We start from the raw sequence: 22,686 nt of genomic DNA, 5'->3' as shown, positions 1-22,686 counted from the left end.
GCTAGTCTCGTATGTGGTGGAATATCAATAGAAGAGTACAAGAAAGAAGCAAAAGAGGAGCATGAAAATGATGCAGAAGGGGCCGAAAAAAAGTCGAAGAGACTGATGAAGTGTGTGAAGGAGAAAATGAAGGAATGGGTTTGCTGCTGTTGGAAGTCCAAGGTTGATTGTTAGAACATCATGGATGGTCTGGACCTGGAAGATCATAAGATTGTGAAAAAATGTAATAAGTTGATACAGGACCAGGTAGGTCAGTGTAGTTCCTAGGAATGGGGTCTGAAGTGTGGGTGGCTGGGGATGAGATAGAGGATAAAGTCTGGGGATGTTACAGGGCCAGGGAGTTCGGTGTAGGAATGGAGCCTGAAGTTTTAGAGGCTGGTGGTGAGATAGTGATTGGAATGTTGTTTAAGGACCTGAAATATCAGTATAGGATGGTGATTTAGGGCCAGAGGTGGCATTACCAGAATATTGTAAAGATCGAGTTGAAGTGTTTCCATTTGAAAATAAAGGAGTACAATGGTCAGGAAAAGGCATAGAAGAAGTATCGGTCTCCTGGTTTACCAGTGTTCCTTCCCCTAAAGGTGTTAAATTGGATGTTTGAAGTCAGTTGGTATTGTGATGTGTCTACAATTTAGAAAAACGACAAAATGCTTTATCATAATGATAATTAAACAGTTATGTTATAATTAGCTGCAGATTTTCATGTAAGTCTATAAAATATAAATGCTGAACCTCATTTCCATCTCCACTGTAAAATATCTGTCAGTCGGACAAGATAGTCTAGCACAAGTGACTGGCACAAGCTTTTGATAGCAGTCAATGCATTTATTGATCAGTGATAAAAACGTATCACAACCTACAGGTAATTACATCGAAAACCGCATTAAATTTGACCCATTGAGTACGGAGATATTACACTCCAAACGTATCATTTTGCACCTGTCCGATAAGCCAATCAACACCTCGCAGGAAACGTGTGTAGTCGTACACACGAAATCGTGACGTCACGAGGTGAAGACCGGCAATTATGGATGCCTACAGTGACACGGCCAATATGATTAGCGATAATTCAGATAGCGATTGTGACCTTAATATGGGATGCTCCTCGTCAGATTTCGAAGTTTCGGATTCAGAAGAGATGGGTTTACGACCTTATCAATTTGAACCAGAAATTGACGACGACGACGAAGATATAGAAAACGAATTAGCAACTGCGGACGAGAACCGCTTGGGTTCCACCGACTGGTAAGCCATACAAAATATAGCTGCATGTCTACAGATGTATTCTTAACAGAAAAGCATAGGCTTAGAAAAAGTTGTTATTCCATACGTCTGTGACCTTACGCATGTTGTGTTCACTAGTTTATTCACGAATAATTAGGGACCGATCGCGAATCCATAACATACAATTGCAGACATATATAGATCTTGCATTGACTGGGGTAATGGCAGGCGATCAGTTCTCGCTAAGTACCTCGTCATCGCATCTGTATATATGATTACTACACAAATTTACGTTAATAAAGTCATATTCTGATAGGAGACACTAGCCATTCTGATTTCCATAAAAATGACTGAAAAATAGTGTGATCATACAAGTACAAATACGATGAGTTTTTCACTGTTTTGCATGGCGCAAATCTCAAAGCAGGGGTTTGGGTAATTACTTTGTCGGTCGTGTTATATTTATTGTCTTCTACTTATCATAGTAATAGAAGTTACACTTCATTATATATATAAGAGTCGTTTATTTGTTAGAAACTCCTTGTGATTTACTTGGGTGTAGATCAAGTGTGTTCATTATACATGTGAGGTATATTTTAAAAGATGTTAGAAATGGCATTACATCAATGTTTATCAGCTTTGAACAATATATTTTCCTTCTTTAGGTGCCAGTGTGGACATTGCAATGAGATGCCTACAACTACTGAATGCATATGTTGTGCTGAGATTGTTAAAATTCAACATGTCAAAGGTGAATTTCCAGATCTGAATTGTATCACACAACATCCAGGTTTCACCTCTGTTTGCCTTGATGTATATGTCTTGCGTACAGCCTACCAAGCATTCAGACAATACCACAATGGAAATATACCGGACAGTCCAGCGTAAGTAATCACTTATATTGGTCGGGGGTTTTACCCTGTATTTGCTGCATATTCCAAACCCTTGCTTTCTTTTTTTAAGAAATAAATATAGAACAAGACAAATTATATAAATTATGTACACCCTTGAAGGGTTACCGTTTATTAATGATGTTATAAATAGCACAACACCACATGCAATAAACTATTACAAGCCATCAAAAACTCCCATTCGCGCATACAACACACTATTACAAGCAATCACATACATGTATAAATCACATACACCATAAACCTATCACATACTCCATACAACCTATCACATACTCCATACAACCTATCACATAATCCATACAACCTATCACATACAATTACATATACCTGCATTCAAACATACTACCTATCACATCAAAATATATCACCATTCTCAATCACTTGTAATACATTATACATAATTTAACAATGGTATAACTTAGTACATGTAGATCTATTTTTACACTTTATTGGGTTATAAACATAACAGCATATACTTGAAAATTATTAGCACTTTTCTTTTTCAGATAATCCAATAATAAGTCTTATATAATCCCAATTATAAGTCTTATAAGTACTAAAAAGGTTCAACATATTCGGAACTATTCCATTACTATCTTTCACATGCTTATTTACTGACAGCATTCATTCATATTTTGCAGGCGTCATCGCTATACAGCATATAGACAACTAGTGCGGTGGTGCTGGGGATATCTAGGTAAAAGTGTTCGTGTGCCACTCCCATCTTGTGCTGTGACTCTAATCCGTCGTACATTTCCACCACAGGAAGGCGAACAATTTAAAGGTTTTAACTATGAGGACTAAATTGCAATAAACAGGTTAAAGTTCAACAAAATCTTGACTGTAGTGATGTCACGGCTTGGTGTTTCGATGGATGCTGGAACTCACTACTTAAAGCAGGAGGTGCATTCTTCATGACATCTGTCACCTTCGTCATTGTGGTGACTTCTGCCCTCTGGCATACCCGGACTTGGAGCTCATAGACGTAGTCTGTTAATAAAAAGAATAATAAGAATTATGATGACTTTGTTAGTGGTTTTTCATAAATAAAAATAATTTCATTTTTTCATGAGATTAATGTATGTCAACAACATCTATGAACATTATAGTTATTTATATTTACAAATTGCATCTAAAGAGGTAAGGAACCTCGAATACATAAGAAAGTAAGCTAAGTGTGCTTCTGAGAAGTTCTCTCATGTATAAAACTACAGCTATGGATTTACAAAACTATACAGAGATTTTATGAGAACATCAGTAACATGAATTTATTACATAGAAAGATATTTACCGTATGTTGGTTCCCTCTTCACTTCACGCACTGTATATCCCCCTTTCTTGTGCTTTGGAAAGGCGATGGCATAGCACGTATTCCCATCTTTGTCAACTGCAGCCTCCCTTCCACCAATCATGCCGTGAGACATAATCGTATTTTTGGCGAGGGTCACCTCGCCATTGTGATCGTGGTTGCAAAATTCTCTTACAGTCAATTTCCTCAATATGATTGGCTTAGAAATTGCTCGCAGATACTAGCGCTCCTAGCGGCAGTGTATTCAACAACTTTGATTTTACCGGGAATTTTAAATAGCAAATTTTGATTATGAAAGTTACTGAAATAAGCATATCTGTAACGTTGAAATAGGAATAGTATATTACGGCTTTCATATCCTTACTATACACACTATCCAAAAGATCTTCTGTTTGAAAATTTTCACCTGAATTGTTTACAAAGTATCTAGACTTTTCGTCCCCAAAATGGTGTTTACAATGAATGACGACGTTTCGTCCCAAAAATGCTTCGCTCCGAAGCTGGTTCCCCCCAGACGTTTACTCCCTATTAGTGACAGTTAACCCGCAACGGAAAAAAATGAAATCGATATTTCACCTCGAACATCAAAATTGATACCATAATGAATTTTGTAATTTGAATCAAATTTGTCTCGGAGCAAATACATTTCATGGCGAAATGGAGATGCATTTATCACGGCTGTGTTCAGGTTGACATGGACGTAAAACTACAATGGAAGAAAGACAACTCTAACAAAATTTTGGACAAACTTGGACTACTGATAAAATAGCATGTGACAGACGGTGAACATTTTGTAAATGTCCAAGGTGGCGTTATCTTAAAACTAACGGCAGTTAATAAGGTATGAATATTTATCACATCCATCATTATCGATAATTTCATAAGCACATGTATAAATATCAGATTATATCTATATACTAAAGCACGTTCAGAGATTACCACTAAACCACGCTTTTAAAACATTTTAGTTATTTTCAGCACAGGAGCTTGCCGTTCTGATCATATACATACAGCATATTCATTAAACTAGGTAATACGAAGTAAATATTTGGCCGAATGACATAAATCATATATGGAATGTTCATATAACTCGAATTGATATTTTTGGACTACTAGATCGACGAAAATGCCGATTCCTTTTTCATAATTCTTCCGTAAAACGGCACTTAAAAAGCTGATTCAATCTGTAACAAATGAAGAGAAAACTGTTAATTGTTTAGCAATTATCCTGAGTTATATTTTACCAAAAAGCATCAGGGATTAGCAATTAAAACTTACATAAACATATTCCCGACTCTCGCTTGCATTGTGTGATCACTCGAGCGGAACTAATCTCTACCACCTGGCACAGTCTTACAAATGCAATTGCACAAAAGCCCACATGATCACTGTTTTTACTGCGATTACATCTTATGTTAGTTTTTTTTAACTTTTTGACTCAACAAAATAGACTTTACGCTTTTCATGATCAGCACCATCATTTTCCGTATAACTTATTAATTTACCACTCTACCCATGCATACGTGTGTATACTTATACTTCTTTGTGCACAACATACACGCAACACACCGCATACATGGGAGGCCGTCCTTACATGACCATAGCTGTTAATAGGACGTTAATAAATCAAACAAACAAACAAACATTATATAACAACTGCTATATTACAATCAATTTATGAAGGACAAAACTCTTGCATGTAAGAACAGGAGGACTGAAGAACAGCGGGAATTAAACTTCAATAATATTTCCTCTATGCTGGTATCGCTATTTATGATTAAAATGTTTAATTATATGATATTAGCCTTTTCAGTAATTACTCTGTTAATACATTTATTGTTTCCTTATGTTTTACAGAATGTCAGCATGCATGTATCATTTCAACTGGAAACAGTCTAGGAGAAGAATTGTGTGAACAAAAAGAAATAATTTTCAGCTGTGGAAGCTTAATATTGTAATCATTTTCAATCCAAAAATAATTACTATAATCATCTTCAAATTCCTTATTGTGAATTTAACTGTAATATTATTTAAGCATATACCTGATATTTGTTTATATTCTATGACATGTACATGCTTGAAATGAAATGAATAAATAAAAGATTATTTTAATTTAAAACACAATATGACATTAGCTGTTTATATTTTTTGTCAAAAACATATTAAGCTTATCGTTAATAACACTCTAACCATCACCTTCGAGACAATTTAATGAAAATCAATTAAACATTATTTGTATAACACAGGTCGTCTTATGTTTTCCCCGCCTTGACTATCAATGTTCCCTGATCACTCTGAAAGTATTTATTTTACCTTTTTTTTTCGGTCACCACATGAACTGCCTTTAAATCAATCACACCAATGTGACATACATTTACTGCATTCATTATAACACTAAGGCAATTCGGCAAGATCAGCGAACATTGTTGATTTACCTTGAATATCTACATGCACAGAATAGTACCATATGTAACAGGAGAGGAGAAAATGTAGCGGCAAGACCGGGATTCGATCCCTGGACTCTCCGAACACTATCCGAGTGCTCTACCGACTGAACTATCTGGTCATCGATAATCGACCCAGTCCAGTCCCGCTACACTCCTCCCTTCTTTTTTGAAGACATACAAGACCCTTTCAAACACCACAACCGTTGGTTATTTAGTTGGGTGCCAATTCTGTAACAGGAGAGAAGAAAATGTAGTTCTTCCGACTAAGCTACCTAATCACCGATAATCAACCCAGTCTGATCCCGCTACAAATATTTATCTGGTTATTTTATCTCCCTTCCTATTTTCAATCTACTTTTATGACTTAGAATCTTACCTGGTGGAAAAGAATACTTTGTCTTACAAATCTTGACAAATTATGCACACTGTGATTGTTGCAAGCTAAACTACGTATCCGCTAGCTGATTGCTGTTGATTGTTAATGATCTCAAACACACTAATTACTTATTGTGCCAATTTAAGTAAATATATTGTACTTTTTTCAAATATTCATGATTACTATTCATGTGTAATATCTCAAAACATTGACATGTGCACGAAGTACGGCGGACCAGACCGCCGATGTTTTGGACATATGCTAGATATTTCAGTTTCAGGTTACTGTGGCCAATAAAAGAAAACAAACACAATGCGGTTTTCATATGTTATTTCTTCTAAATACAACACTTTTTGTGCAAGTTGTCAAGCATTTATGGGGAATATTTTGCATTGAAATTGTCGCCTTCATACATCGGTTTTTGGGACTCCCTGGACATTGTTTTCTCCCATTTTTTTTGATGCGCAAAATATACTGATAGTAAATTTTTTAAGCATTTTCAGCCCTAAAAAGTACCTGCGCAAATTATACTAGTTTTTACGGTATATAATATTGGAATGTATCCCAAACTTTTTATCATATTATTTGCCAATAACACTGTTATGATATCAGAAATATCTGATGGTCTACGACAAATGTTACATGAATTTTAACAATATTGCATAACATGGAAATTAGAACTTAAAGGCCCACTACCTTTCCGGGGCAAAATTAAAAGGTTTCTTAAAAAACATTAATAACATCAGAAAACCCATGCCGATGCCTTAAGATGAGGTTACAACACCAAACATATGCAAGATTTCCTGCGTAATATCTGAAAACCGTGGAGAGTCGTTTCGCTGTCTTGCCGTCTGGCGCTGTAATAGTCAACTACCGCGCGGTATTTAGGACGACGGCGGGAAACATAAGACGACCCGCGTTATAAAAATTTACATTGTATCTATATTTATTAAATTGTTCAGAAGGTGATGATAAACGTAGTATTAACGGTAAGTTAATAAATTTTGCGACTCAACAAAATTATCGATCTCGTTTTACATTCCCATTTTAAAAATTAAAAGTCGTGTCGGAAAGGTAGTGGGCCTTTAATATCAGAAAAATAAAAATTGTGATATTCTCATGACGTAAATCGGTACAACAACACCAGTTGATGTTATGGAATACAGAATTAGATTTATAAGAATTGTTTACATATCTAGGTACAGAAAATAATGTTAATGGTAGCGTTTTTTAAGGAAAGGGAAAAAACCTGCTGAACAAACAATTAAATCGGTGTTTGCTATTTATAAGAAATAAAGGAATGTATCTCTTCCTGTTCATCTTAAACTGAAAATATTTGATTCACTTGTAATAATAGTTTTATTATACTCATCAGAGGTATGGGGATTTGAAAATAAAAAATTTAGAAAAATTCATTTGTAATTTTGTAAAACAATCCTGAAGTTAAGAAAGTGTACAAACAATTTCATGGTCTATGGTGAGCTAACAAGTTATCCGGTTTGAATTAAGTTCGGATACAATGTATATCAATCAACTTGCTGTTTTACAAAAGAATAATTACAAAACTTGTTAAAAGTAGACCAATTGACCAATTTATTCAAAAATCACATGATGATATTGATAAGTCTTCTAGAGGACAGACATATTCCATATTTAAGACATTTTGGCATAGAAAAGTATGCCTCTTGTCTTTCTCTGCTGCAAAACAATACTTGTTAACTGATACTGTGGTCCCAGGAACTTGATGACAATAGCTATATATAGTCATTAAGAATGAATATTTTCATTAACATCAAATTAACAAGGAAAATGCTTAAAGGTGTTATAAAATCATTTGACATATAACATCATAGGAAATATTAGAATGGGCTTCCAAGATTTCCAAGATTCTCTTATTTTACACCTTGGTGTCCAAGGAATCCTCAAAAGTCCAAACTGGAAGGAACACCAGCCAAATTCATTTCTTATTGTACACAACTACAGTAGTATTGACCTTAGAAATATATTCTCCTATCATCGAGACCGAGCCATTTAGTACTTTCAGTACTTTGATTAAGAGATTTGAAACTACCATATACCGACATCAAACCTTCAATTCAGTCAGCCATCAAACACCATTGGCAACAAAGGTGGTCTACCGAAACAAACAATAAACTGTTTAAAATTCAACCTACACTTAATCCTAAACTGTCCAGTCGGAGAGACCGCAGAGAGGAAGTTGTTCTCTCTCGGCTCCGAACTGGACACACATATTTTACACATTCCTATCTATTGAGAGGGGAGGATCCTCCTACATGCCATGCATGTGATTCTCCTCTCACAGTGGAGCATATTTTATTGCATTGTATTGATTTTAAACACATACGAGATAAATACTACGATGTCTCCGACATGTACACTTTGTTTCATGCCGTGAGACATAATCGTATTTTTAATTATCTCAAAGAGATCGGTATTTTAAGCAAAATATGAACGTTTTCTCATCATACATCGTATCAACTCAACATTTCATCGTTTCATTAACATTGTGCATGAGTTTTCTCATGTGTTTTAGCCAAATTTATTTTATCCCATGCAAACCTTTTTTTATCAAATTAACGTTTACAATCTGTGTTTTAGTCCTTACTTGCTTTTTCTTACCCTGAACTTTTATCCTGATATTAATGCATGACTTGTAGTTTGGCCCTAAATGACCTTAGTTGTCGATGGGCCGTAAAACTCAAACAAACAAAACAAAAACCACCAGCCTGAACTATATTATTTAGATAACTACAACATACCTGGACAAGTTGCACATCTATAACTTTTCCTTTGTCGAGATCCATGACGGAATAGCTGCCAAATTTGGCACTGTGGCCTGGAGTGTCACACCTCCTTTCCCCACCAATACAAATGGGACGTCCAACTGTTTTGGTCTCCTCAATATATGCTGCCTGATGATCTTTCCAGAGCCCTATTACTGTTGGCTGTAAGTATTTATTCTGGTGTTGATGAAATGTTTCCCTGGATATAGTTGGACAGTTCATGAACTGGAAAACCCTTAGTGTCTTTGATGGAAGGGAGCCCGAGAAAAGGATACCACAGGATAACCTGATATTCCCTAGAGGGATACTTCCCACGAATGACTGGCTGTTCCATGTGCGGTGGTGTCCACAAAGACCACAGTCCTGCTCAACTTTAACTAAAGTTCCAAATATAAAGGTCACATGTCCAAGTGAAGGAGAACAGCAGCGTGGGCATACGTGGAATAAATCCAGCAGACTGCTCTCACTGACTAGAAATAATCGTTCTCCATCGGCCCTGCTGTAAATTATAAAAACATAATTTTATGATACCGGTATAAAACAAAAACTCACCAATAACTTCCTAGTTTTACAATACCTTATAATCTAAAGTTTTATTTATATAAAAAATCATTACTATTTATTGTAACCTAAATAATTTGTCATAATTATATATTGGAATGACAGTATTAGTTTACTACACACTAAATACTATTAGTCTATATAGTGCATCAATGATATTATGAAAGAATGGTCATTTAATTATTTTTAAACAAAAGATAATTGATGTAAACTAAATAGCAGTATTGCAGAAATTCAATAATCACCTTTCTTTATCAAAATCATCATCACGATCCGACTCCGGCTCAGAAGGCATGTAATCCAAGTCCTCAGTATCATCCCTGTGGTCAGATGAGGTCCAGGACTGATCAAGGTCATGATGTGAAACATCAGCTGGGCAAATCTCCTTGTCTGGTTACACTGAACTTCCACACTTCTCATTTTAGGCTTTTCAGTCTGACTTCCTAAAATTAGATTTAAAACAATTTTTTGTACTTTCACTAATTAGATGTAAAAATGGATTGCTTAAACTTTTATTACCAAGATAGAACATTACATACTGGTATAGTGTAAGATAAACATTACATACTGGTATAGTGTAAGATAGAACATTACATACTGGTATAGTGTAAGATAGAACATTACATACTGGTATAGTGTAAGATAGAACATTACATACTGGTATAGTGTAAGATAGAACATTACATACTGGTATAGTGTAAGCCGATAGAACATTACATACTGGTATAGTGTAAGCCGATAGAACATTACATACTGGTATAGTGTAAGATAGAACATTACATACTGGTATAGTGTAAGCCGATAGAACATTACATACTGGTATAGTGTAAGATAGAACATTACATACTGTATAGTGTAAATAAACTACTACTGAGTGTAAGATAGAACATTACATACTGGTATAGTGTAAGATAGAACATTACATACTGGTATAGTGTAAGATAGAACATTACATACTGGTATAGTGTAAGATAGAACATTACATACTGGTATAGTGTAAGATAGAACATTACATACTGGTATAGTGTAAGATAGAACATTACATACTGGTATAGTGTAAGCCGAATGACATGGACAACACTACATGTCTACTTTTTTTCACTGCAGGGGTATAAGACAAAATTATTCTTGTTTCACTAATAAAGGTTTTTATTGGTTACACTCACACCTCAATGACTATTATTGTTCAGTATACACATTATAAATTAATAAATCTTCAATTTTCAACATCACTAGCAATATCGTAGAAACACATAACTGTTCATATCATATATTTACTAGGACAGGATAGAAAATGAAAGAAAATGACCAATTTTAGTCTGAAAATGTTACATGGAGGACATAATCACTGCCTCTAAGATCTATCGGCCATGAATCAAAACCGACCATATCATGGGATGGAACAGGACAGCTCAGGATGTTGCATGACCAGGACATATATATTTTTAGTTTTAGATGTTTTCTTTATACAGTAACACAGAACTGTATTTTAATGGAGGGTTTTGTTAGTTTAGCATCCTATTAACAGCCGGGGTAATGTAAGAACGTGCCAGGTTTCATGCTGGAGGAAAGTCGGAGTACCTGGAGAAAAACCACCGACCAGCAGTCAGTATCTGGCAACTGCTCCACAATTTGATGCAATGTGATATATGAAGTAACAGATGTAATATACTAACCATTGTCTTTAATGCGTGGCATAGTCTGAGTTCGCCTGGATCTCTTGTTTGGAGTCAAAAGGGAAAGCTGTGTAGAGCATGTTCTGGTCCTTACTGTTGGAGTCTGGAAAATAACAACAGCACTAGAAATAACGGACATATAACTATGAATTGAAAGTGTGCTACATACATGTACATGTGTATAGATCATTACACTTCAATTATATTACCAATCATATTTTCTAGTAAAATAACAATTATTTATTTTTCCAAATTTATTATATTTTTAAAGGAGGTAAACATGATGGAAAATTGTACATTTTAACTCTACTAATTTTTTTTTTATTTTTTTTTTTATTTTCAACAATTGGTTGTACCTCTAAAACTGTGGGAACCAGATCATACTCGTCCATATCCATCGGGGTTGCTTCTGTACATGTAGTCTCGGTGACTGATGCATCCTCTTGTAAAATATCATCGATAAGCTGCACAAAAAGAAATGCTTAAAAAAAACAGTATATTAAACATCATTCAATAAATAGGTACATATTTGAACACATATACAACTGCCCTTTGTTCTTTTGTAATATGAGAAAAATTATAGAAACCCCTCCTTACTGTATATGAAATATTAGACAAATTATAACCCCTCCTTAATTTATATATAAATTATAAGACAATTCAAAATATGTATTTACATCAACATTAGTTTAAAATATTTAATAAGAAAACACAAAAGAAAAATATTGTCAAATATATTTCAATCCTCTCAAATATAAATACTACATTGCCATCATTGGATAGTATTGGAAAGAAATTATAAATAATTATAATTACAGTATAATTAATTAAGTAGTTATTATGACATTGTAGAACTCTGTAGTTCATACAGAGATAATTAATATTGCAAAATAGGCCTAGAATATCATTTGGTTTTATAATTCAACTTTACAAAAATACAAAAAATCTTTTTCACGATCATCTTTTAGTTTTAAATGTACATGGATATAGGATCTGGCCAAAAGACTACATACCCGACGGCTTTCACGCTTTAAAAAGGCTGATCGCTGCCTCTTTGGCTTCGGCGTTAAGGAATACAGAGGTGAGTCACCAATAAATGAAGTTGATGGCTCAGGCTGGGGGGTAAAAACCGGCACAAATGTCTGTATGGACGGTACAGCGTCTGGCAACAACATCTTCTTCTTCGGCGGTGTTCGTCCCATGGATTGAAGAATCCTGTATTTCAAAGGGTACGAGTTATCCTCAAAATGTTCCCCACACAAGGCGGACCACTTACTTGGACCTTCCCATTTGTCCCGTTTCTTCTTCACGAAGTTAATCCACTGCTTGCAAATATCTGGTCTGTCTACGGGGAACAGGTGCAGAGATGGCCCGCTGCCGATTTTGTTTGAACAGCCGTAGGCAACACACCGCTTTCCCACGCTTGGCTTCTTCTTCTGGTCTGTCATTTTGCCCAAAATCCACAACCAATCGTCCGTGTAATCTTATCAGAACGCAGGAAATATTCTTTACGTTGATGATGCAGATATAAACTATCGAAAATAGGAGCTAATAATCGCTGATGCGTCTCTGTCCAACATAAACAATATGGCTGCCGACTGTGTGGCTTCACTTCGTGACGTCACAGATTTGTGTGGTCTCAAAACGGGACAGCGTCCCTTTAATGCTAGCTAACTAAGCGGAAATATGCGCTACTAACGTAAAACGTATATTTGACTATGATTTGACTGTTATAACAGTCAAAGTTTTTACAGTTTTTCGGACGATCTGTCAAACTTCATGAATGGAACATGGAGTGATCTGACGGTTTTCAAGAGGAAGATGTAGAGGCGGCAAGTGAACGATTGAAAGCGAAGCAGCGAGAACTTCTTATAATGAATCAGATGTAGATGTTTCCGATATTTCTGACGAAGATGAGGATAATGCAAGCGATTTTGGTGACAATCAGGAAAAAGAAAGTAACAATGGGGACGACCCATATTTAGCAAATTTGAATCGGGATTGGACGGATATTTTGTTAGATATTAAGTTGCCGGATTTCACTGAAACTACTGGTGTCAATCACGGATAACCGGCTGATGCAAATCATCTCCAATATTTTTTGCGCTTTTTACCACAAACTTTCTTCGTAAATGTTGCCGTTGAGACTTAACAGCTATGCAGATCAGAAAGGACCCGATCCAAAATGGTTTCCAACAACAGCAGCTGAGTACCTTCATTTCTATCAATATAAGACTACAGATAAACGTTTTGCAGATTCATATATCGGTTCAATTATGCCTAAAACCAGGTTTATCAAGATGAACAAATACATACACCTGAGAGATACCAGTAACATGCCAGGTAGGAACGATCCCAACTATGACCCCTTGTATAAAGTGAGATCCATGATTGATTTGATAACCCTCTGCTTGATGCTAGTGGTTTTGTAACATACAAACATGGTGAGTGGTGTAGTGCATTATTCATATGAACCATTAACCAGGCTCTGCAAGCACCATCCAATCCCAAAATCCCGCATTCGATCTTGTATTTTCATATTCAAACAAAATCAAAAGCTCATACCATTTGTAGGAACTAAATATAAATTTTGACACCATTGACGAGTACACCATATCGGATGTACCACCATGGCTCATTCAAACAGGTCTCCATGAAAGCTGGGTCCACGTCCCGAGACTGGGTGCACTGCTCTCATGCGGATGCACACCACTTTTGGGGGTGTGATGTGCGTCCGCGTGATATCAGTGTAGCTGAAGGCTTTCACAGTAGCTCCAATTTGAGCCAACCTGTTTGCCGTGGGTTGCATCTCGTATCCGGGGGAAGAAGGTCCTGGTGGTTGAATAGGTTTTGCTCTTTTTTCTTCCTTTTTTTTTTACTGCTACACACTACTTTGGCTTCAGACTCCGGTTAGACCAGAGGTAATATGGGCCCTGTATTATCAATCGGCTGGTCATGCCGAGCCCTTGGTTCGTAGATCTCCAAGAAGGCGGTGGCTTAGGGTCAATCGTGAGTTTAATTTGGATTGTCTTGATTCTGATCGATCTTGCAGGTGTACAATCTTGCGGCAATTATCTGTTCAGACTCTCTTTCGGTTCTTCAGGCTTTGAAATCAAGAAGCCCTAGAAATACTCTAATCCAAAATCTTTTAATCCGAACATTTCGATTATCTTCTAAAACTCAAATTACTTATCTCTGGATTCCCAGTCATGTGGGTATAAAGGGGAATGAACAGGCTGATAAAGCAGCTAAGACTGCTCTTCGCCTAGCACAAACAGATTTGAAACTACCATACACCGACATCAAACCTTCAATTCAGTCAGCCATCAAACACCATTGGCAACAAAGGTGGTCTACCGAAACAAACAATAAACTGTTTAAAATTCAACCTACACTTAATCCTAAACTGTCCAGTCGGAGAGACCGCAGAGAGGAAGTTGTTCTCTCTCGGCTCCGAAAACTGGGACACACATATTTTACACATTCCTATCTATTGAGAGGGGAGGATCCTCCTACATGCCATGCATGTGATTCTCCTCTCACAGTGGAGCATATTTTATTGCATTGTATTGATTTTAAACACATACGAGATAAATACTACGATGTCTCCGACATGTACATTTTGTTTCATGCCGTGAGACATAATCGTATTTTTAATTATCTCAAAGAGATCGGTATTTTAAGCAAAATATGAACGTTTTCTCATCATACATCGTATCAACTCAACATTTCATCGTTTCATCAACATTGTGCATGAGTTTTCTCATGTGTTTTAGCCAAATTTATTTTATCCCATGCAAACCTTTTTTTATGAAATTAACGTTTACAATCTGTGTTTTAGTCCTTGCTTGCTTTTTCTTACCCTGAACTTTTATCCTGATATTAATGCATGACTTGTAGTTTGGCCCTAAATGACCTTAGTTGTCGATGGGCCGTAAAACTCAAACAAACAAACAAACAAGTACAATCTTGCGAGCGTGCTGTCGCAGGCTTGATTTGAATTATGTTTGTTCGAAATATTCTTCCGAGTATACTATCTGTGTAACCCTGACACTTTGACATTGGATATCCATGTCATCATGAGTGTCCCTCTGTTGGGCTCCGAGGTAGGTGGGGGCACAGCTAGCGAATTGTAATTAACTCTAAAAGATGGCTTCCAAAAACAAGCAAAATGAACTACAACCAAAATCTCCCCAAAAGGAATCAACCACAAATCAACAAACACAAAGACAAACACACATTCCCACAGTTTCTGGTCATGTCCTCTACACAGAGTGGCAAGACCACTGCAGGTTTATCACCCTTAATATTGCGAAAGGGCATCAAAGGCATTGCTGGAGATGTCAAATCTGTCAGGCCTTTGGGATCGGGTGATCTCCTAATAGAGGTTTTTCGTAAGCAACAAGCGGAGAACTTCCATGGAACTAACAGTTTTGCCGGCCTCAGTGTGTGTGTAAAACCACACTCATCATTGAATTGCAGCAAGGGGGTAATCAGGTGCCCAGCCTTGCGCAATGACAATGAGGCTGACATACTGTCATAATTCCAAGAGAAAAACATTCCAGTCTCTCATGTTAAACGCATCATGACGAGAAAAAGTGGGAGCTTGGTCCCAACACACACTTTTATCTTAACATTCGCTACACCAACATTACCACAGAGCGTAACTGTTGGTTACCAACGTTACAATGTCACTGTCTACATCCCTAATCCATTGAGGTGCCGTAACTGCCAGAGGTACGGCCATCATGAGAGCAATTGTAGACGGAAAATGGTATGTCAGTACTGTGGCCGTGAAGGTCACGACGAAAAAGACGAATGTGACATTGTCAACCGTCACTGCGTAAATTGCGGGGGTGACCATGCTGCGTCTGCTCGCACCTGTCCTGCCTGGACTTGGGAGAGGGAGATATTACGGGTCAAATATACCCGAGGTGTCTCTTTCCCCGAGGCTAGGAGGATAGTCGAGCGTTCAGACCTGAATGTGGCAACCTATACTCAGATCACCCGCGCAAAGACGTCTGTTGACAGTGTCACCGTCAAACATGCGTCGGTCCAGGCCTTGGTTGACAAGCCTAACTGGGACAATGATGTCCCAGATATGGCTGATGCGAAGACCTGCAAAATAATCATGGGGGACCCTAACAGGTTCAAGTCTGGTCCATCTAAGCCACAACAAAAACCACAACAAAAACCATCTGGAGCTAAAACGCCAATTCCACCGGCGTCTCCAGGACTTGCACAACACCAAACACAGAACATTAGAAAACAAGTTACTGCCGCTCGTCATAGACGTGCTACATCTTCACCGTCTATTGACGTTAAAAAACTCTTCAATAAAGCCAAGCGACCAGCTAATACACCTGTTGCAGTGATACTCTGAGTCCAGTTAAAGTTCCAACATTTATTTTGCAATCGTACAATACATATATGTCTGCTCCAGAGAACTTGCATATAGCAACTCTGACTCAAATTTGATGATTCTCATATTTACAACAATCAGCCGTACCTCATTGAAGACACCTATCTATACTATAGCTAGCTTTCTATACAATCACAAGGTTGTGTTTCTATAATGGTATTAAAAGGCTAATATCTCCAAAACTACAAAAGCAATAATGATTATGAAAAGATGAATATAACCACTCAGTTATCTACTTTGATAGTGTGGTAAGTATGTACAATAATGAGTATATAAACTTAATATATTTACAGTTATTTACACAATACTCCTAACTCTGATATATAAATGATACACAACACATGAACCACTTGTTCTACAAAAATATGAAAACCAACACTATAAACTACTAATTATTTCCTATCAATACATATATACATCAAAACATATTGATAAGGTATTAATAATAAAATCTCAAATGAAAACTAGAAATAAAACACAGAATATTACTCAACTGGCTCTGCAGCTCAGCGGGTGGCTGAGTACAGGGGCCCTGTACATGGAGCCTTATCAGTAGCCATGGTCAGTAAGAGCCCCAGGGAGTCCTACACTTGTTAATCCTTACCACACATGAAATCTTCACTACTACAGTTACCCTCCTGCTCTAAAGAATTTAGTCCCTAAATTTAAAGATGGTAAAGTCAATGAGGATCTATAATCTGGATAAGAATTGATCAAAGTTTATTGTTCATCATACGTGTACGTAATTATGCTCAATAGCACTGTTTTTAGAAAACCATGTGTTCAACTTTTTAGGGCAAAATTGTCTCCATGAATTCCACTTATAAGGCACGAGTCTTTGAACAATGAGTGAAATATGGAATATAAATAATCCGTGGAAATTTCACTATATACAAATGTCACTGTCACTTCTCACTGTTTGATTTCACTGTCACTTCACATTGTTTTGTCATTGTCACTTAACCACATATGGTCATTGCTGATAACTAATGTCTCCTTCTTTTCCTAGCTTTGCCTCTTTGAGTCTTTCGAATATGAAAGTCTCTAACCATAAATGCAGGTAGATTTTCTCGGGGCTCCCAAGTGGAATGTTTTTGGTCTTCCCACTGAACCTTATACAATGCACGTCCACGATATTTAGAGTAAGCTAATAGCTTACGTACCACTCCCCATTCAGTATTAGGTTCTGTTTGATTGTCCATTTGACTGTCAGGAATGTTTGGTAATTCTTGATCCATTTGCTGAACGACATCTGACTCTATAAGCTCAGGCTCATTCTGTTGATTTTGAGGAAAGTAGCGTTCTCTCATTTCCGGGTCCTTGTAGGATTTCAAACGGTTGGCATGAATTAAGGCTTTCATTTTCTTGTTTGTTTCACACTCATGAAGTTGATACGTATGATTGGGTCCAATATCAGTGATGTAATATGGTCCACTCCATTTGCAATGTAGCTTGGCTGAGTGTCCCTTTGGTACTTTTGGATGATGTACCCAAACACGTTCTCCTAGAAGAAACTCTGGTTCCTTGGAAGTTTTATCGTAATTGGCTTTGTATTGACCCTGAGATATCTCCACATTATCTCTGGCAACAGTTCTAGTTAATTCCAGCTTGGATTTTAGATTTTCCACATATTCCCGTGAAGACTTTGAAAAACGTGCTGGTGGCTGTTCAAGCATAACATCCAATGGAGCCCGCATTTCAGATCCAAACACTAGTTGGAATGGTGATTCCTTTGTTGATTTGATACAACTTGTCTTCCTGTATGCCATCAGAATCCCTGGTAGAAGGTCTGCCCACTTCTGTTGTGCTGTATCTATGTATGTCCTGATGGATGAAGCCAATGTACGGTTGAACCGTTCACATGTTGAATTTGATTGTGGATGGTACGCTGAAGTATGAAATCGTTTGATGTCCATACGTCTGCACAACTCGGACACAATATTGGACATGAAGTTTTTTCCACGATCTGACACTAGAGATTTAGGGGCACCATATCGACAGACAATCTCCCGGTACAATATGTCTGCTATTTCTGTTGCTTCTTGCGTTTTCAACGGAAATGCCTCCACAAATCTAGAAAAACTGTCAACACATAACAGGATGTACTGATATTTCTCGGGCGTTGGTGTCAAAGGTCCTAAAATATCCATGTGCCATCTTTCAAAGGTGTTAACAGATGGTAGGGGATGGAGAGGTGCCCGTAGATGAACTGGTGGTTGTTTTGCTCTCTGACAAGCTAAGCAAGAGGACACATATTCATGAATATGTGTATACATTTTCGGCCAGTAGTAGCGAGATGACACCACGTTGTAAGTTCTATCAAATCCTTGGTGAGCTCCTCCTGTTAGAGCATCATGACAATGTTTCATAACTTCCAGTCGCATGGAGGCAGGAATCGCTAACTGTTTCCTTATTCTGATGTCTTTGGGTACTTTCCGTGCTCTTTGGTCCCATAAATGATATAGCAGATCATTCAACAAGGCATAATGCTGACTTTCAGCCACTATTTTGATCGCTAATTGTTTGTCATCTGGAAGTTGTCCATTCTCCAAATATAGCCATATAGGACCAAGATCAGGACACTTCACTTGTTCTCTTTGAACTTCCTGTAACCTGTCTTCCACTACAGACATAACAATATCCTCATCAGCTTCTTGTTCTGTCACTGTGTATACACCAGGTGACTCTACTTGTAAACTCATTACAGGCTGGTGATAATCCATACTATATTCAAAAGTCAGGATAGCAGCACTTTCCAACTCATCACTGGTATCCTGGTTTTCATTACAAGTCTGTTCGTAGTAGGGAACCCTTGACAAGACATCAGCATTTTGATGGTTTTTGCCTGGTTTGTGGATAACCGTATAGTGAAATCCTTGAAGCAACATACTCCATCTAGCCAGTCGACCGGTGGAATGCTTAATATCACCTAACCACTTCAAAGCTGCGTGATCTGTCACCACTGTAAAATGTTGATGTTCGAGAAAATGGCGGTAATGACGAATGCCCTCTACTAAGGCTAGGCATTCACGTTCCGTGATTGACCATTTCTTTTCTGTTGGTTTTAAAGCACGTCCACCATATGCAATAGGATGTTCTCTACCATCTTTATCTTTTTGGCCTAGGATGAAACTGATGGCTCCTCCTGACGCATCTGTTGACAACAGGAAAGAATTGTTCATGTTCGGGTATGCCAATACAGGAGCTGTGGTCATTGCCTCTTTAAGCTTTAGAAATGCCTGTTCACAATCTGGTGTCCATTCAAATGGAACCTCTTTCTGCAACAGCTTGTTCATGGGGTTACTGATTTCGCTGTAACATTTAATGAAACGGCGATAATAATTGCACAATCCGAGGAAACTCCGTACATCGTGTTGATTTAATGGAGTTGGAAACTCTGTGACAGCTGTTATCTTACTGGGATCCATTTCAATTCCATTTGGAGTGATTATGTGTCCTAGATACTGGACAGCTTGTGTGGCAAATTTGCATTTGGATGGTTTCAATTTCAAATTAGCATTTCTCAGTCTTTGAAACACTTCTGCGAGGTGACGAAGATGAGTATCAAGATCCTTACTGAAGATCAAAATGTCATCAATGTAACACAGAGCATATTTCCAGGCAACACCTTTAAGCACTTGCGTCATCACCATTTGGAAACTCATTGGTGCATTTGAAAGTCCAAAAGGAAGCTTTTTGAATTGGAAGAGTCCATTATGAGTGATGAAGGCAGACTTATGCTTTGTTTCCGGATCTAAAGGTATCTGCCAGAAACCGGAACACATGTCTAGTACTGTGAAGTATTTCGCCGATGCTTCTCCAATAGTATCTAAAATATCATCCAATCTTGGTAGTGGGAATATTTCTGGCTTTGTCACCTTATTTACACGACGATAATCAACTGCAAATCGAAATTCACCTGATTTCTTTTTCACTAGGACGACGGGACTGTGCCATTCAGAGCTGGATGGTTCTATGATGTTATTGTCCAACATTTCCTGCACTTGTCGATCAATTTCCTCTCTTTGTTTTGGATTAGTTCTGTAAAATCTCTGCCTGACTGGCACTTCATTTTCAGTGTTGATTTTGTGTTTATAAATGTCAGTACATCCCAATTCTGATAAATCCTTGGCAAAGATGTCTCTATTTCTTTTAAGAAACTCCAACAATCTGTCTTTTTCTGCTGGAGTTATACTGGAATTGCTTAAGTCAAAGTCTAATTCTTCATCAAATTCCTGTTGAACTGAACAGTTACTTTTCGTAGTAAGCTTTTCTTGACTTAGATCTGTTGCTGAGTCCTGATCTATAACATCTATTTTCCCAGAAACTGTTGCTACAATCTTGCCAGGTTTTAATATTATTTGTTTGTTTGTTGGATTGATGACCCGCATTGTTGCTTTGTTAGAGTTAGTCACCTTCACAACAGTTCTGGCTCCCATGATATTGTGTACTGTTGGTAAATGTTCCACTGGCTCAACAAGAATGGTTGATCCGACTGAGTTACTCAGTTTAATTGGCACATTACATTCCGATTGTGCCGGTATTGACACTTTACAGATGACACTCCCAGTAGCACTTTCCTCTGAGGCTGTAGTTAAACTAGCAATGGTTAATCCATCGAATACCGAAATTGTATTGTTTGCTAAGTCAATCACTGATTTCTTCTCCACCAGAAAATCGTATCCCATGATCAGCTTGCAATGAAGTGATGGAAAGACATGAAAACACCTTCAGGGTCACCTTCAGTCGGTTAATATAGAAATCCAAAGATATTGTTCCAATTGAATGTAGACAGTTACCACTAACTCCATAAACAAATGGTATTCTTGGCTTGCTTAATGAAGTTTCACAACTGAGCCTTTTTAACAAATCTTCCGAAATACATGAAATTTCTGCTCCTGTGTCTATCAAAGCATTAACTTTTTGGTTGTTAATGGTTATTATTAGACTGTTTTTCTCCAACTTAGATAATGACACTACCTTTGGCTCCTTCTTCTTTGTTGACGATGACACAGGTACTGACTGTCGTTGTCATTGTTGACGTGCCCTCTTTGACACCCTACACATTCTTGAAAAATGGTTTTGTTTTCCACATCTGTAGCAGGTTTTTCCATATGCTGGACACTGTTGATTAGATGTATGAGACTGAAGTCCACAACGTTGGCACCGAGGTGTATAGGTGTTTGACACATCCTGTGTCTGTTGAGCAGCGTTGATCTGGACTGTCATGGCTTCAAACCTTTCCTCAAGCCTTTCTATAGCTGCCACTAACTGATCTTGATGTTGATGAAGATTCAGGTTAGTTGCTTCTGCCAGTTTTGCCGTTTTTCGCACCTCCTCCATATCTCGAGGCTCCTTTTGCAACACAAACTGCTGAAGTTGTGGCTTCAGACCGTTCAAAACAATGGCTTTGAGTTGTTCTTCAGGAAGGTCGACTTCAGCAGCCAGATTTGTCACTTTTGTTATGTAATCCTCAGCTGTTTCTTTAGTCTGCTTTAATTGGTATAAGTCCACAGTTCTTTTCCACTTAGTGGACTCGTCTGGGCCGTATCTTGTCAGGAATTCTGTTTTTAAGTCTTCATAGGAATCCTTCACATAAGGAGGCAAACTTAAATACCACCTTAGGGCATTGTCCTTCAGTAAGAGTGGTAGTGATGCCTTTGCCTTGTTGGCATTAAATCCCTTTGCAATAGCAAAAAGCTTGAACCTTTCAAGCCACAGCTTTGCATCTTCAGTAGCCTCTCCAGCAAAAGGCTGCATTGTAGAAAATTCCATCTTTAAATCTTGTGACATATCTTCTTCTAGCTGCTCCAGGTAAGGGGAATCTGTACTCGGATTTTCTCCACCAAATTGTTGCAGTGATACTCTGAGTCCAGTTAAAGTTCCAACATTTATTTTGCAATCGTACAATACATATATGTCTGCTCCAGAGAACTTGCATATAGCAACTCTG

General features: G+C 37.5%; 2 protein-coding genes and 1 pseudogene across 2 annotated transcripts; 1 reads left to right on the top strand and 2 right to left on the bottom strand.

Annotated features, from left to right (window-relative positions):
- The first annotated feature begins 344 nt into the window (after positions 1-344).
- On the top strand, positions 345-2,942 carry LOC138312797 (uncharacterized). The gene is made up of 3 exons (XM_069253551.1): positions 345-1,245; positions 1,890-2,108; positions 2,780-2,942. Exons 1-3 carry the CDS (start codon positions 1,028-1,030, stop codon positions 2,940-2,942), a joined length of 600 nt encoding a protein of 199 aa, XP_069109652.1. The 5' UTR covers positions 345-1,027.
- Positions 2,943-6,101: 3,159 nt separating this feature from the next.
- Positions 6,102-12,950, bottom strand: LOC138312796 (uncharacterized; annotated as a pseudogene).
- Positions 12,951-21,764: 8,814 nt separating this feature from the next.
- LOC138312799 (uncharacterized) lies at positions 21,765-22,662 on the bottom strand. Its single transcript, XM_069253552.1, has one exon. The coding sequence runs from the start codon at positions 22,524-22,526 to the stop codon at positions 21,765-21,767; it is 762 nt and encodes a 253-aa protein (XP_069109653.1). The 5' UTR covers positions 22,527-22,662.
- Positions 22,663-22,686: the final 24 nt, after the last annotated feature.

Source organism: Argopecten irradians, unplaced genomic scaffold (assembly GCF_041381155.1).
Source record: "Argopecten irradians isolate NY unplaced genomic scaffold, Ai_NY scaffold_0474, whole genome shotgun sequence".
NCBI classification, from domain to species: Eukaryota; Metazoa; Mollusca; class Bivalvia; order Pectinida; family Pectinidae; genus Argopecten; species Argopecten irradians.
This window is presented reverse-complemented; position numbering and strand designations above follow the sequence as displayed.

Bases quoted from the DNA above. Each gene is read 5' to 3' on its own strand.
- LOC138312799 (XM_069253552.1), bottom strand. From the start codon at position 22,526: ATGTCACAAGATTTAAAGATGGAATTTTCTACAATGCAGCCTTTTGCT.
- LOC138312797 (XM_069253551.1), top strand. From the start codon at position 1,028: ATGGATGCCTACAGTGACACGGCCAATATGATTAGCGATAATTCAGAT. The intron at 1,246-1,889 runs GTAAGCCATACA...TTCCTTCTTTAG, and splicing joins CGCTTGGGTTCCACCGACTG to GTGCCAGTGTGGACATTGCA. The intron at 2,109-2,779 runs GTAAGTAATCAC...CATATTTTGCAG, and splicing joins AATATACCGGACAGTCCAGC to GCGTCATCGCTATACAGCAT.